The sequence below is a fragment of the Lepisosteus oculatus genome, chromosome 5 (genome assembly GCF_040954835.1).
Source record: "Lepisosteus oculatus isolate fLepOcu1 chromosome 5, fLepOcu1.hap2, whole genome shotgun sequence".
Classification (NCBI taxonomy): domain Eukaryota; kingdom Metazoa; phylum Chordata; class Actinopteri; order Semionotiformes; family Lepisosteidae; genus Lepisosteus; species Lepisosteus oculatus.
The window spans coordinates 22,102,735-22,115,847 of NC_090700.1; the positions used below are offsets into that span (position 1 = coordinate 22,102,735).

The window sequence follows — 13,113 nt, forward strand, 5'->3', positions numbered from 1 at the left end:
CTTTTGATTTTTTTGCTATCGAGAACAGTCCCGGAATGCAGACTTAAATAGACCATGTTCCCCACAGTAAAATGACAATAAATTCTTACATCTCACTTTATATAAAATACATAAATACATACATATTTGAAGCATGCATTAAAAAACATAATGTACTACAATTATTATTATTATTTGTTAAGTGTAGCTAAAGAGAAAATATTCCAAGTTTTTATTTTCTGTAAAGATCAGTAAGGCAAAAATATCAAATCTGTTTCTAAATGACATTTTTAAAGAAGTCTAGATGTATATTAAGTTGCTGGGATTCGATGTTTGGCATACATAGAAACTGCTGTGCTCCTAGAACACAGGTCAATGGGCACCCTACGGCCCCGAAGCATCCATGAGGTTTGCATAAAAAAAAGCAGACTACTTTGCTCTCACTGCACCTTTGGACATGTAAGGTATAAAGGAGTTCTCTCTCCCCCTGTGTTAACATTTCTATAGAGCATTTAAAGTGTGAGTACAAGCTATTATCCACTATGAGTTTTCTTAGAAAACATTCTGAGTTTTAATCCCATGACCTGATATTTAATGCCATGCTGTACATAAGGGAAAAGAAAAATCTGTTTTTTTTTCAGCCACCATTAAACAGTTATACTCCTGGACACTGCAATCACTGAATAATGCTGAATAATTCCTATTCCTAGAAAAGATAAATAATATCCAGATGTCATATAACGGGTGCTTGCGTAACAAACATCTCACTGAATGAAATATCCTATGGATAGCATAACTGAAGGCAACTTGAACTTAATTAAGATGCTGAAACACTGCTGTGACTGGAAACGTAGCGACTAAAGCGAGTGCCTGATGCCTTGTCCCTCATGGACATGACCTTCTTTCAGAGTCATGATCCTTTGAAGACATGGTACTGTGTCTGACACTTAAGGGTAAGGCTCAGCTACTTCTTATTCTGAGAGAATTAATGCCTTCTTGGTAACCTCAAGATGTCAGCAAAGAATCAAATACTAGACAGCATAAAGCAGTTAACAAGTTTTTAAATAATTTTTAATTTAGAAATGACCACACATTTGGCTGCTTGGCCTCTTGCTTATTTTGGTCATGACAGAAGATTGCATTCCACAGAGATTTCAAGGGGATTTTGCAGTAATATCGAACATATTATGGCATTCAAAGTCACCTGTTAAACTGACTTATCCACAAATTAAAACTGGGCTCAATTTATCTGAAATTAAAACATATTGAGTGCTACTTGGCTTCTTGAGATGTTGGTTCAGGGGAATCAGTTCAGTACAACAGTTTTATGTTTTTAAACATCACACAGCAGGTTACTGCAGGCCTGACTTTCATTTAAGAAAACTAATATGGTAAGAAAACCTTTATCTTTTTTAGGAAATTGATTTTTTTATTTGGACTTTTTTCCTTCACAAGAGGTATATGATTTGTTTAGATTAAAAAAATATTTAGATGGATAAGCTACCTTGAAGACTCACATTCCTTAAAAAATCTCTGCTCAGTCTGGATCCCATAAACACCAAAGAGATATCACTAGTTGAGCAGACAGGTATTCTGATGCTCTGCCCTGCTTAGGTATGTGGGCATTTAAACAAGACTAAGTGGTTAGTCATGACCTCTTCATTTTCAGCCTGGCCTCCTGAGAATAAAGTTTGTATATCTGTCCCCTGAACTACTTTATATGATCATATGATTGTCACTAATCTATTTCCTTATCGCTGGTCTCTGTTCATGTCACCCCTGTTCTTGAAATTCAAGAAAATAAAATCCCTGAAAATGACATCTTTCACTTTCCTCACTGATACTCTGTTTATAGAGGTAGAAAGTTTATCTATGGTTTCTATACATGACTTTCTTCAAAGAGGTGGGTCACTCAGCCATGCAGATATTGTTTTCTACTAGAACATCTAATTTGAATTTACATTTTAATTAAGTTGCATCATCACAGCCTTACTTGGCTTTTTTATGACCATCTCAAATGAAAACGGAAAAAAAGTTTTTAGAAGTAAACAAATGCAGAATGATCCATGGCCTCAGACACTCTAGCCACTGTGAACATTGGTTGTACCAAAGTGCCGTCTGGGAGACACATGATGCTAATATAGCACTATTGCTATCTTAAATTCCTCAGGGCCCTGTTTGCAAACAGATGGATAATCTTCAATGAGACAGGGTCAGAGAGTTTGACAAGACAGTTGGTGGGCCTTCTGCTACTAGCACATGGTACCAGGATGGTGCTGGTCAGTTTTACTCAGCAAGGCTGCTACTTGCACACTCATAGCTCAAGATGTTCTTTGAGGTGCTTCTGCAAAAAATTAATTATTCTGTAATGCAGGAATACAGGAAATACAAAACAGGAAATGCTGAGAAGAAGACTTGGAGAAAAGACGGTGAAAAAGACTTAGGTGTTTAGTTTGACCCATCATTTACATCTTCTAGACAATGTCAAATACTGTAAGTTCTAAGAAAGACCTGCAGTGGAGCTGATCCCAAATTTTCCAGTGTCCTGCAGAAAAGGCAGCCTGCAATGAAGAGTGAATCCACAAGCAGTTTTAGTCCCATCCCAATAAGCACAAATGGCAATGAGGCTAAAAAATACAAAACTCGGATACAGTGGCAAAGGACTTATGTACTGCAGAAGGTTATCTTGTGTGCTGTACTGCAACAAGTGAAGTACAGAACACCATCAGAACATACAGATGCTGTATAACAGAGAGAATGCTATATAGAATGGCCCAAATAATGTTTTGTGAAGTTCAAAATTAATAAACATTATGCAAATATAAAATTAAAGAATTCAAGTTTAACAGCAGAAAATTCTTTCTGCTTTCAGGTAACTAGGAATTACCGCAAGAAATAATGAAACTAACATGAAACTTTCAAAACCTGGTTATTAAAAAATAGACAGCTATAAACTATATAATTCCTTGTCATAGGGCCTTCATTTTTGTGCTAGTTCAGAGCCTATACATTTTGCCCATTGTGCTCATTACATATTCATTTTAATGATGCATTTGAAATCTTTTTACAGGACATCTACAAACACAATAAAAAAATGTTTCGCTTATGTCTGTGGGTCATTAAAGGACTACAGTACCTGCTGTAACTTGTCAAGACAGCTGCAGAAGACAATTTATTACACCTAGTTAAGAGTCAATTTGTCAAAGCCCCAAATGCCAAAATCTCTCACACCTGTGGTCTTTTAAATTATGACAAATGAAAAGCTTGATCACAGCACTGGGACTGACCAGACTCTGATCATCTCAAAACCTTGTTTACAACTAAAACTAGTCCTGAGAAATTTTATTTTAAAGACTCTATGGCATTTGACTCCAAATAGTTTATTTAACGTTATTCTTAGAGTGCCCAGAAAATGAGTATGGTACAGGATAAAAAAATGCCATTGAGGATTTGCTGGCTGTCCTGCTGTGAGACTAATTAGTCTATTATACTGTGTTAATAAGAAACAAACAGGAAACTGACTACTGCAGAACACTGGCAGCCAATCTACTCATTGTGTTGTGTTCTGAGTCTCAGAATCCTAGGTAGCCCTCCAGAGGCATGAGACATGCAACATATATGCCCTTTCAACAAACTCTACTTCATAAACAGCACAGTGCACTGCATCACTTGAAAGACTTTGCACAGTGTTGCCATTATCATTAAATTACATAACAGGCTACCAGACAGTTGGTACACATTAGTAAAATCCCCTCGTTTTAAAATTGCATCATTTTAACTAGTATTTATCTTGGTCATGAAAATGCCCTAATTCATTTAAAGTTTAATGTGCTTTCCTTTCTGCGTACAGATTGTCCATCTCCATCATTATTGTTGAAAGATAATATATTAATTCCACATATGATATATCCCATTTAAATGGAAAACTCAGTACTTGATTTATACTTTGTTTGCAATTCAACCTAACTGTTCACCCCTTTAATTCCAAAAACAGTAAAATCTGCAGTTGAAAATAAAATCCCAAAACAGACACAGGACTAAATGCTTAAGAGGAGGCTGAAGGGCATGTGTCCTGTCTCGGGCTGTGTAGTGACCCTTGAAAAATGCATCAAAGAGCTCAAACCTGTACTTTAGCTGATTGCTTTTGGCAGAGTTTGTTCCAGAGTTTTGGTTTATTTCTGAGCTTCACTAAAGCCACACCACACAGATGCTGAACACATTCAAACTATTAAGGAGCATAAATTCCAAAGGGCTGTCTATTTCCCCTTGTTAAAAATGTGAAAAAGTTTATGCATTAGACAAAAGAGACCCCCGGATCTTTGGAGAACAGACGCTCTGGGCAAGATAAAATGTTATTTTCCTCACAATAAACATGTACTGTATGATTAGCACGCAGGCTTGGGCTTTATTAAGCAGCCAGTAAGTCAAACCAATTGGCTCCCTTTATGCACCAGTGAATATTTCAGTTGATGAAATGTACTCCTTTTTTTTAAGAAGGCAAGAATTCAATTTCAAACTATTTAGAACTGAAAATAAATTTTGTCTTTGAATTGATATCTGTTTTTATGTTGTTTTTAATGTCATTGTAGAGACATTAAATGCCACATTCATTCTTTTTCATCAGTGGGATGTTTAGTTGATTAGAAGCCATGTTGTTAATTTAAAGGGAAATTGGGAACAACCTGAGTGGTCATGCTGCCCAGTACCATCTAGGGTTCCACACATTTTTAAACCAAGTCAGAGATTGCCCTAGGATTGCACTGATGACCTCAAAGCCTTAAGGCACCTTTTGACTACTATTCTATTTCCTTGGCAATTCCCTGTACTATTTAAATAGAGTTATTTAATAGTTCAGTCAAAAGCATAGGAAAAAAAATACTTTGTAATAAACGTTCTGAAGTCAAATGAGCTTTCAAGGTGTAAAGGATCTTTTTACTACAATGGCAAATGTCTTTATTTCAAAAGGACTCTGATATTGTAATACTCTGAGACAGTAATATATAACCAAGAACTGTATTGCCAATTTTCCCTTACTGATCTGTGATTATAATCCACTTGTTTCAATTATTAATTGCTGTTAACACGCTCACTGCATTTAACACACATTAACCAACAAGTTAATTGTTTACTGCCTTTTCTTCTTACCTTAACATAAAAATTGACCAAGTTCACATAATATTTCTAAATTTCATGTATAAGTCAGTGTAGGTCCAAGAAAAAATAGCATATGTAGTCAACTGCTACACACCTGTTCTTGTCATCTAAACAAGTACTGTATCTGGAGCACAGCCACCTTTTCTTCCTCTTCATCTCTATTTTACAAGTGCACAACACTCTTGGTACTCAGTAGGAAAGCATGGGATTTAATTTCAAGTCCAGATCATATTTAAGAAAAAAAGTTCTTATACTTAGGGACTCGGTTCTTAGCACCATATAGTTTAAAAAATGTATTTTTCTCCTTGGTCTTGCTTGTATGCAAGATTCTTTCTCAAGGACGCTTTAACAGGAAACCACAATGTTTAACTGAACACAGTCAACTGGAAAACTCCTAGAAGGTAAACCTCTCAGCTTCTTTGGTGAGAGAAAAAGCAAGTGATCTACTTAGCCAAGACTGTGCAGATATATCTCATACCTTAAAAAGTCTAGCCCTAACTCCCGGTCTGACACTCCTGTATTCTTTTTCTTCCAACAGTAACAAGTACAATAATCAGGTTAAAAAGCCAACAATGATACTTAGCCAGCATCTTCTTCTCTGCAATGGTTTCTGCAAATCTCATGCTGGAATGCCTGTGAGTGGCAGAACATGTTAAAGTACAGAAGTTTAAGCAGTTATTTCCCGCAAACAAACTTTGCAGCACTAATGAGCAAGGAGTGCTTCTACTGTTATAATATGTCTGTTTCCTCACAGATATCAAGTATCCAGCTCTCATAAACAAGACTCAGCTCTGCCATGCCTGCTCATTTTCCAGTTCTGTTAACTACACTTTATCACATTCTGTTGAATTGTGAACTAATTTAACAGTTTCTTTCCCACTCCCTCTCTTCACTTTGTGTCATACTGACACTGGGTTTAGTGAAAAACACCCTTGTTCTATGATTAAAGAGAGAAGAATAAGGGGAGCATACAACACTATTATGCTAACGCCTGAGGCATGCCCAGTGAAATACATAGGTTGGTATGCATTTAGACTTCCTGTAGTTTAATCAATTGCCTAGAGAATGTGAACATTATTTCATTCTTTTAAGTTCTGATAACTGTTAAAAACCCAGGAAAACTCATTGGTTCCTGCATGGTTCCCACAGAAATAGTTTTCTTACCTTACAAAGGATACAAGTCTTTTCAGGCAATGAGCATTACTAGATGCATACATACCAGGAATGCCTACAAAATTGATCGACATACAATTTCAATAGGCAGGCTATCTAATTACCTTATTCATAACTGCTTCAATCAACATGATTTCAGTCAAAGCAAAGTGAAGAAAAGCACCAGTGGTTGCATGCTACACCAAGTGTCACAGAATACCAAGAAAAAAGAAAAAAGAAGAGTTGGATTTCAAAGATTTCCTGTCAAAAGTTCCCCAAGTCAAAGACAAAAATTATATGATTTAAATTAAAATCAAATGTTTTTTAAAACACTCTTGAAAGTCGGGTATGTGGTAGCTTTTAGCGCCCACATCAGTTATCAAGTATGCATAATCATATTAAATAACACACACAGGATACTATTATTAATATTATTAAATATAATTATTTATCTAACAAAAGCACTGTATCATCAATGCAGTAGTGCAGTGCACTGTCATACTGTGCACAGAAGAAGTGGCTACAGACTGTACCACTGAAAAAGAATGAGCAAGTCTTATACAGAAATCTATGACAGAAATCATGAATGGATAGTTTAATCATCTCAATCTGTGTCCATTTGCCCACTATTAATATAGAGTGTTTATCTATAGCCACATCTACAGTGTGGTGAACAAGTGCAACCCCTTAGGATTTTATGATTTAACATATTAAGAGATTTGACTTTCACCTAGCCCTCACCAAGTCCTCATAATGGATAAAATAAAACTCATTTGACAAATATTTTATTTAAAAAAATCAGCCAGCATTCAAAGACCAGTACCTTTGTGTGAACAATTAAAGCACCAGAACATGCAAATGATTGTCAGGAAGTGATTCCACCATTATATAAAATCAGAAACCATTTCCAAAGAACATTAAGTCCATTATTCTGCCGCAAGAAAGATAATCTACAAATTGAATAAATTCAAGACCACTGTCAATCCTACTTGGTCGTTCTTCCATCTTTTCTTCAAAATCTGACCTGCATAAAGAACACTGTTGCATGGTTTAAGTTTGCAAAAAAGCACTTGGATAAAAAACAAGACTTCAAGAACAATGTGCCCTGGACAGACTAGTCAAAAGAGGAGCTGTTTGGCCATAATTCAAAACACACGTTTGGTGAAAACAAAACACCATCTCTGACCAGAAAAATGGTATAGGGGTATAGGGGGGTGATTGTTTGGCCTTTCTTTGCTATCATTGAATCTACCATGAATTTCATACTATTTCATACATTTCGAGAGAGAAAAATGAGACCATCTGTCTGACAGCTGAAGCTGAACCAAACAAAAATCATACAACTGGACAATGATCCAAAACAAACAAGCAAATCTACCACAGAATGGTTCAAAAAGAAAATGTCAGGATTTTGGAATGACCAAGTCAAAATCCAAACCTAAACCCAATAGAAATGCTGTTGGGATATAAAGAGAGCTGTTCATACAGGGAAGCCATCAAACATCACAGATTTCAAGCAATTCTGTAAAGAAGAATGGGCCCAGGTGATGTGAGAGACTGATTAACTTTTACAGGAAACATTAAATTCAAGTTACTGCTGCCAAACGGGGGTGTCATACATTACTGAATAAGGGATGCACATACATACTTTTTCCACACAAAGATACTGATTTCTGTCTGATTTGTTAAAATGAATGATGACAAAGTAGAAATTCTGTGTGTTATTTGTCAACTGAGGTTACGTTTATCTGCTACTAGGACTTGATAAGGTCTAGGTGTCTAAATCGGTAAACCATAAAATCTTAAATGTTGCTGATGTGTGGTGAGCGTTCTGGCGCACTATGGCTGCCGTCGCATCATCCAGGTGGATGCTACACATTGGTGGTGGTGGAGGGGAGTCCCCATTACCTGTAAAGCGCTTTGAGTGGAATGTCCAGAAAAAGCGCTATATAAGTGTAAGCAATTATTATTATTATTAAAATCTTTTGGACTAAGGTGGTGGACTTTTTCACCACACTGTATACTGTATATACATGTATAAATTCGCTTGTTGTACAATCTAGTCTAAGAAATTGAGCAATGGAGTCCAAAGAATGTATGCTAATTGAAAGAAACTAAAACTTATGACATATTAAATGTCACAAAGGCCTAGTCTAAAGGGCTAGTTTCCACTAAACCAAAGGGTCCTCCCTCCACCACAGACTAAATTATCTCACGTCTCCCAGCAGAGATATATATCTAGAGACCATACTGGTGGAATGACAGGAAGAAGAAACAGTGCTCTACAGCTGCAGGCTACCCATGAAATTCTACCCTTCAAACAGCTCATTCATGTAGCAGCCAGGTGTCTCCCAGTAACGTCACTTAATTGCTCATTTGGGCTCACTGCACTTTTGCCAATCAATAACATTCCTGTTCTAAACATTCTCTCCTCACAAATACATTCACCTTTAACATGATACGAGTGGAGACCACAGGCTCTTTATGGGGTCAAAACATACTTCAGTTTCATAGTTTACTGCCTGGATTTACAGCCTTGTTTTCCATGCAGTTACAGGATATGCAAGTTCTCTTCTGCAAAGATTTTCTTTAACAGTTTATTTAACATTGGAAGTTAACAGTACAAATAATGTTAAATATCTGCCCTGTGGGGTGAATTTATTTGCACAGTGGGAGACCAAAGTGTCTTGGTGGATACTGTGGTTGTTATTAGAATGCTGGTACATTTAATTTCAATGGCATTTTATTAATATTACTGAAAAGTATTTAAACAATTTAAAATAAAAAGTCACTGGCTAAAATAAAATACATGGAAAAAATCCTAAACAAAAGACTATACCCCCACTATGTGTATAATGGCTGACATTTTGTCTGTTTACTGTTTACAGAATTAGGAGCTAAAGGGAAAAAAGAGAAGTAAATGTGAAAAAGTTCCAAGTGCAATCCTGAATGAAAAAAATCAATCAACTGCAGACACCTGAAAGCAATCTATTTATACCAGTCATGCTGTAATCTAAAGACATGATAAGAAATCAAAGCCCCAAACCCCAACTCAAACACCAGGTAATGACCAGTAATCCTTGTATCTCTTTAGTAATCTCCTCTTCCAGAATACATTATCCTACTGACACCTCCCAAGCACCAGAATGAACATGCACACACAGGGGCTACCCCAGAATGCCTCAGAATCTCACTGAAGTTTTGTGCCCCTCATGTGCACCCTGTGTTTGTTCTCTCTTTAACGGTCCTGATAACACATGGTCCACCATTGGCCCACCAGTGCTGTTAGCTGTTCTGATAGTAAAGCTGATATACATCTCTTCACCTGAGCAAACTCAAATGTGACATTCTTCTTTGCTCAATTAGCCCACAGATTTGTCCTATTACAAAGAGGAAAGACTCATCCTAGCTGTCTTTTTAAAAGTACTCATCTGACCTAAGCCCTAAGGCTAGTCTTGCATTCCTGATAGGAAATCTCAAGAAAGGGCATACTAACATGAATGTGTGTTTTTTGGACTTAAGAAAAAAAAAACTCTTCTACTATCATGCCCACCTAAACAGTAAAAGCTAGATGACAGCACTATATGATCTGATAGGAATGGCCTTTTACTGGATAGACCATATTCTAAAACACATATTAAGCCATAGGCTCTAGTGCACACCGTCCCTGAAGTCGGAGTACTGCTATATAAAAGTAAAACTCAGCAGAACCTATCAGGTGAACACATCATTTCAAATAAATTTCAACTGAATTGTACCATGTGATTAAAAAAAGCCCTTAGCACTGCTGAAAGAGGTGCAGCATTCGATTTTTTTAGGGGATATGACGAAACATTCTCTCAGTAGACTTGGTCGCTTTGCAAATAGATTACTTACATTTATTTTTGATCGTAACATTTCGACACCCCTCTTAAACGAAAGCTTATGTAAATATAGTTACCTGTAAATAAAAAAAACATAAAACCCTGTCTCTTAATTCAAGACATGAATGAATTCAGGGACAAGGTACCTCTATACATCTGACACTTCCATGGCAACGAGTAAATTCCCCGCAGAACGACATTACGCGACATTAAAAATCGCACTTCTGTATCTATGCAACAGAAGACAAGCTACCATACTGAAATTCACAGAAGAAGCTTTCAAAAACATCATGATGCTGTAGACCTGTGTACGCGTTTGGCGAAAAATAAATACATTTTTGTTAAAAACGATTTAAAATGACAGATTTACCAGATTTACAATATGTACTGTAAAAGCATTTCTACCGGTATGAAGCAGTCAAACTATTTTAGATTATACTGCTGTTTTCCACATATTTTGTGGTCTAAAGTATTAGACGATTTTATATCGCCATCGAGCTTTCGCTTACTTTATATGCTTAACGCCACATAAAATAACAAATGCACGGATTTGTATCCAATTTCTACTGTATTACTCGCACTCTAAAGCGGCGTTGCAGAACAAATGCAATATCAATAGCAAAGTAGAGCAAATAAGTAGACACAAATAACTTTAAATTAGTTAACTGCTCCGTTTTCTGTGGTTTTGATCACCCCCATCATCACATTACCGACTAAATAAGTTTAAAACAACTTAGTTTTAAACTCGCTTGGCCATTTGGTATTTAAATTTTTCCATCAAAATTATTATATACGTTAATTATAAGTACGCAAATTAAAGTTATTTCGAAATAGCTAAAGCACCATAATCAGTTGTTAAAACAACGAGGTAATTAGAAACAAAATCCAATCGTGTTATTTGTGAAGACGTTTTTTTAAACTTCATACCTCCTACTCTACACATTTCTACATGAAAAACACAGATGCTACAAATCAACCAAAATTCCGAAATATAATGACCTTGCAAAAATTAGGTCATTGCTTTTAAGTAGCGCTGGCCCTTCACCCATAACAACATAAGAATTTTCCTTTATCCTGCAGGAGAAAAAACAGTCGTTTTGTTCCCACTTTGTCTCAACAGTTTAATTACACTTAACAGCTAACATACTGTAATATAAAGAGCTGTTCATTTAAACCCATAATCCTAATTACAACCGCATCGCGCTTTTGTCCTACGATAAAGTCGATTTCGAGTCAACCTTTAATCTGGAGGTTTTACAAAATATCGCTAATTATCCGGGAAGACAAAAGTAACGATTTTTGCCATTAAATTACTACAGATTGCCATCTACATCCATATACAGTACATCAAACAACCCTCTTCGCTCTTTAGAAATACATGGGCGTTTGTTACATTTCAAACAAAAACTTGGAAAGTGGCAGTCAAACGACTGAATTTTAAAACATTGTGCTACTTCGGATTTGTGCTATTGGTGATAATTTCATGATACAAAACATCTCCACTGTAAGAAACCGGCAAAGAAAAAACTGTGCTCGCGTAAATTCTGTAACTATTGAGCGAAAGTGTTTCCCTACACCTGAAGAGCTAGTCGCGCGGCACTCAAAAATGCTGTCAATGAGTTGGAAACTTTTTAAAGAGAAAATAGGCATCATTACCTGGGCATATATGTAGAAATCCCAGTAGTAGGTAAATTCCCACAAAACCTGAAGACATCATTCCAATGGGTTCATATACGGGGAAATTGCTGTGTAATCCACAATTAACAGTGCAAATAAAGTGATGTCTGACAATTCATAATCCCGTTTTAGGATTTCCAAACAGATGGAACATGTGCTCCTTTTCCAACAGTATTCTTTAAAGAAATATTAAATAAATCAAGCCGGACTTGTGGTTTTCACAATTTCCAACGCGGGTGATTGTAACTGAATGGAAAAAGTGTTCCTTTTTCTTTGAACAAGTGAGTTTAAATTCACTGCAGCTCCCCTGCAGTTGTAGCCTATTCAAAGGCTAGTGTCTTGACATCTATTTGTAAGATGCTGCGACAAAAAAGTGTTGTTTTTAGTATGCAAGTAATGCTTAAAATACTGAAAATAAACTCACAGTAAACCAAAAGTCAGTAGTCTGTCTCGGAAGTTTAAGATATTCTGAATTTGAATTCAGCCTTCAATGAAAGACCAAAAGTTTTCTTCCCTTCACAGCGGTTCGCACTCTTTGACCATCGTCCCAACTTTTTCATGCTCTCATTTCAAAACACTTATGTTATGCGCTTCTAAGTTCCAGCAGAAAAAATAAAAAGTCCTTATAATGACCCTATTCCCAAAGTGCAGCACAAATCTCCACTGTTAACTTTTTTTAAAACGCTAATATCCTTTCCGATCATGCACATCTATACGCCTAATCACATCATTTCATTATGACTTTTCTCCTTGTGACCACGATAAGTTTTCGGGGTTTTAGTTCAGGAGTAGCAGACTTTTTTCCACGCATCAGCTTTGTACATTCATAGTTTCATAAATATTCCAGTTGTTCAATAAATGTAACAAAACAACTCCAGTTTCTCCAGTATTTCCTCCCAAATCCTTCTTTTTTGAATTCCCTGTACGTAACCCAGACCCCCTCCACACGAGAAAGGAGAATGAAAACAACGACTGTTCATTGAGCTGGGCTGAATGGGCTGCAGAATGGTATGTGCCACTCACCCCTCCGTCAACACACAATGGGTTTTTCCAACCGTAGAGAGAAAGAGGTAGGAGTCGGAGAAATTAAAACTTTTATGTATTGTATACTCCACGTTTTTAAATAATTATTTTTTACAAATGTAATAAACTAACGAATAAGCAAACGAACGAATACAAATTAAATAAACCCCTAAGTCTTTTAAAATGCCTTTGACCAACTCTCTACGCAGCTGCTGTACTATACTGTACCTGAAACATTGTTGCAAATTATTTAAAAGTACTTGAT

The 13,113-nt window shown here is 36.3% G+C and overlaps 1 protein-coding gene across 8 annotated transcripts in view; it reads right to left on the bottom strand.

Moving 5' to 3' along the window:
• Nucleotides 1-13,113, bottom strand: part of robo1 (roundabout, axon guidance receptor, homolog 1 (Drosophila)) — a 502,926-nt gene that overhangs the window by 236,103 nt on the left and 253,710 nt on the right. The window contains exon 1 of one of the 8 annotated variants that reach the window (XM_069190217.1): nt 11,805-12,810. The exons of the other annotated variants lie outside the window; for them this stretch is intronic. Within the exon in view, the coding sequence (XP_069046318.1) occupies nt 11,805-11,865 (61 nt within the window). The 5' untranslated portion in view covers nt 11,866-12,810. Of the gene's footprint in view, nt 1-11,804; nt 12,811-13,113 lie in introns of those variants that run through there. 8 annotated transcript variants of the gene reach the window in all.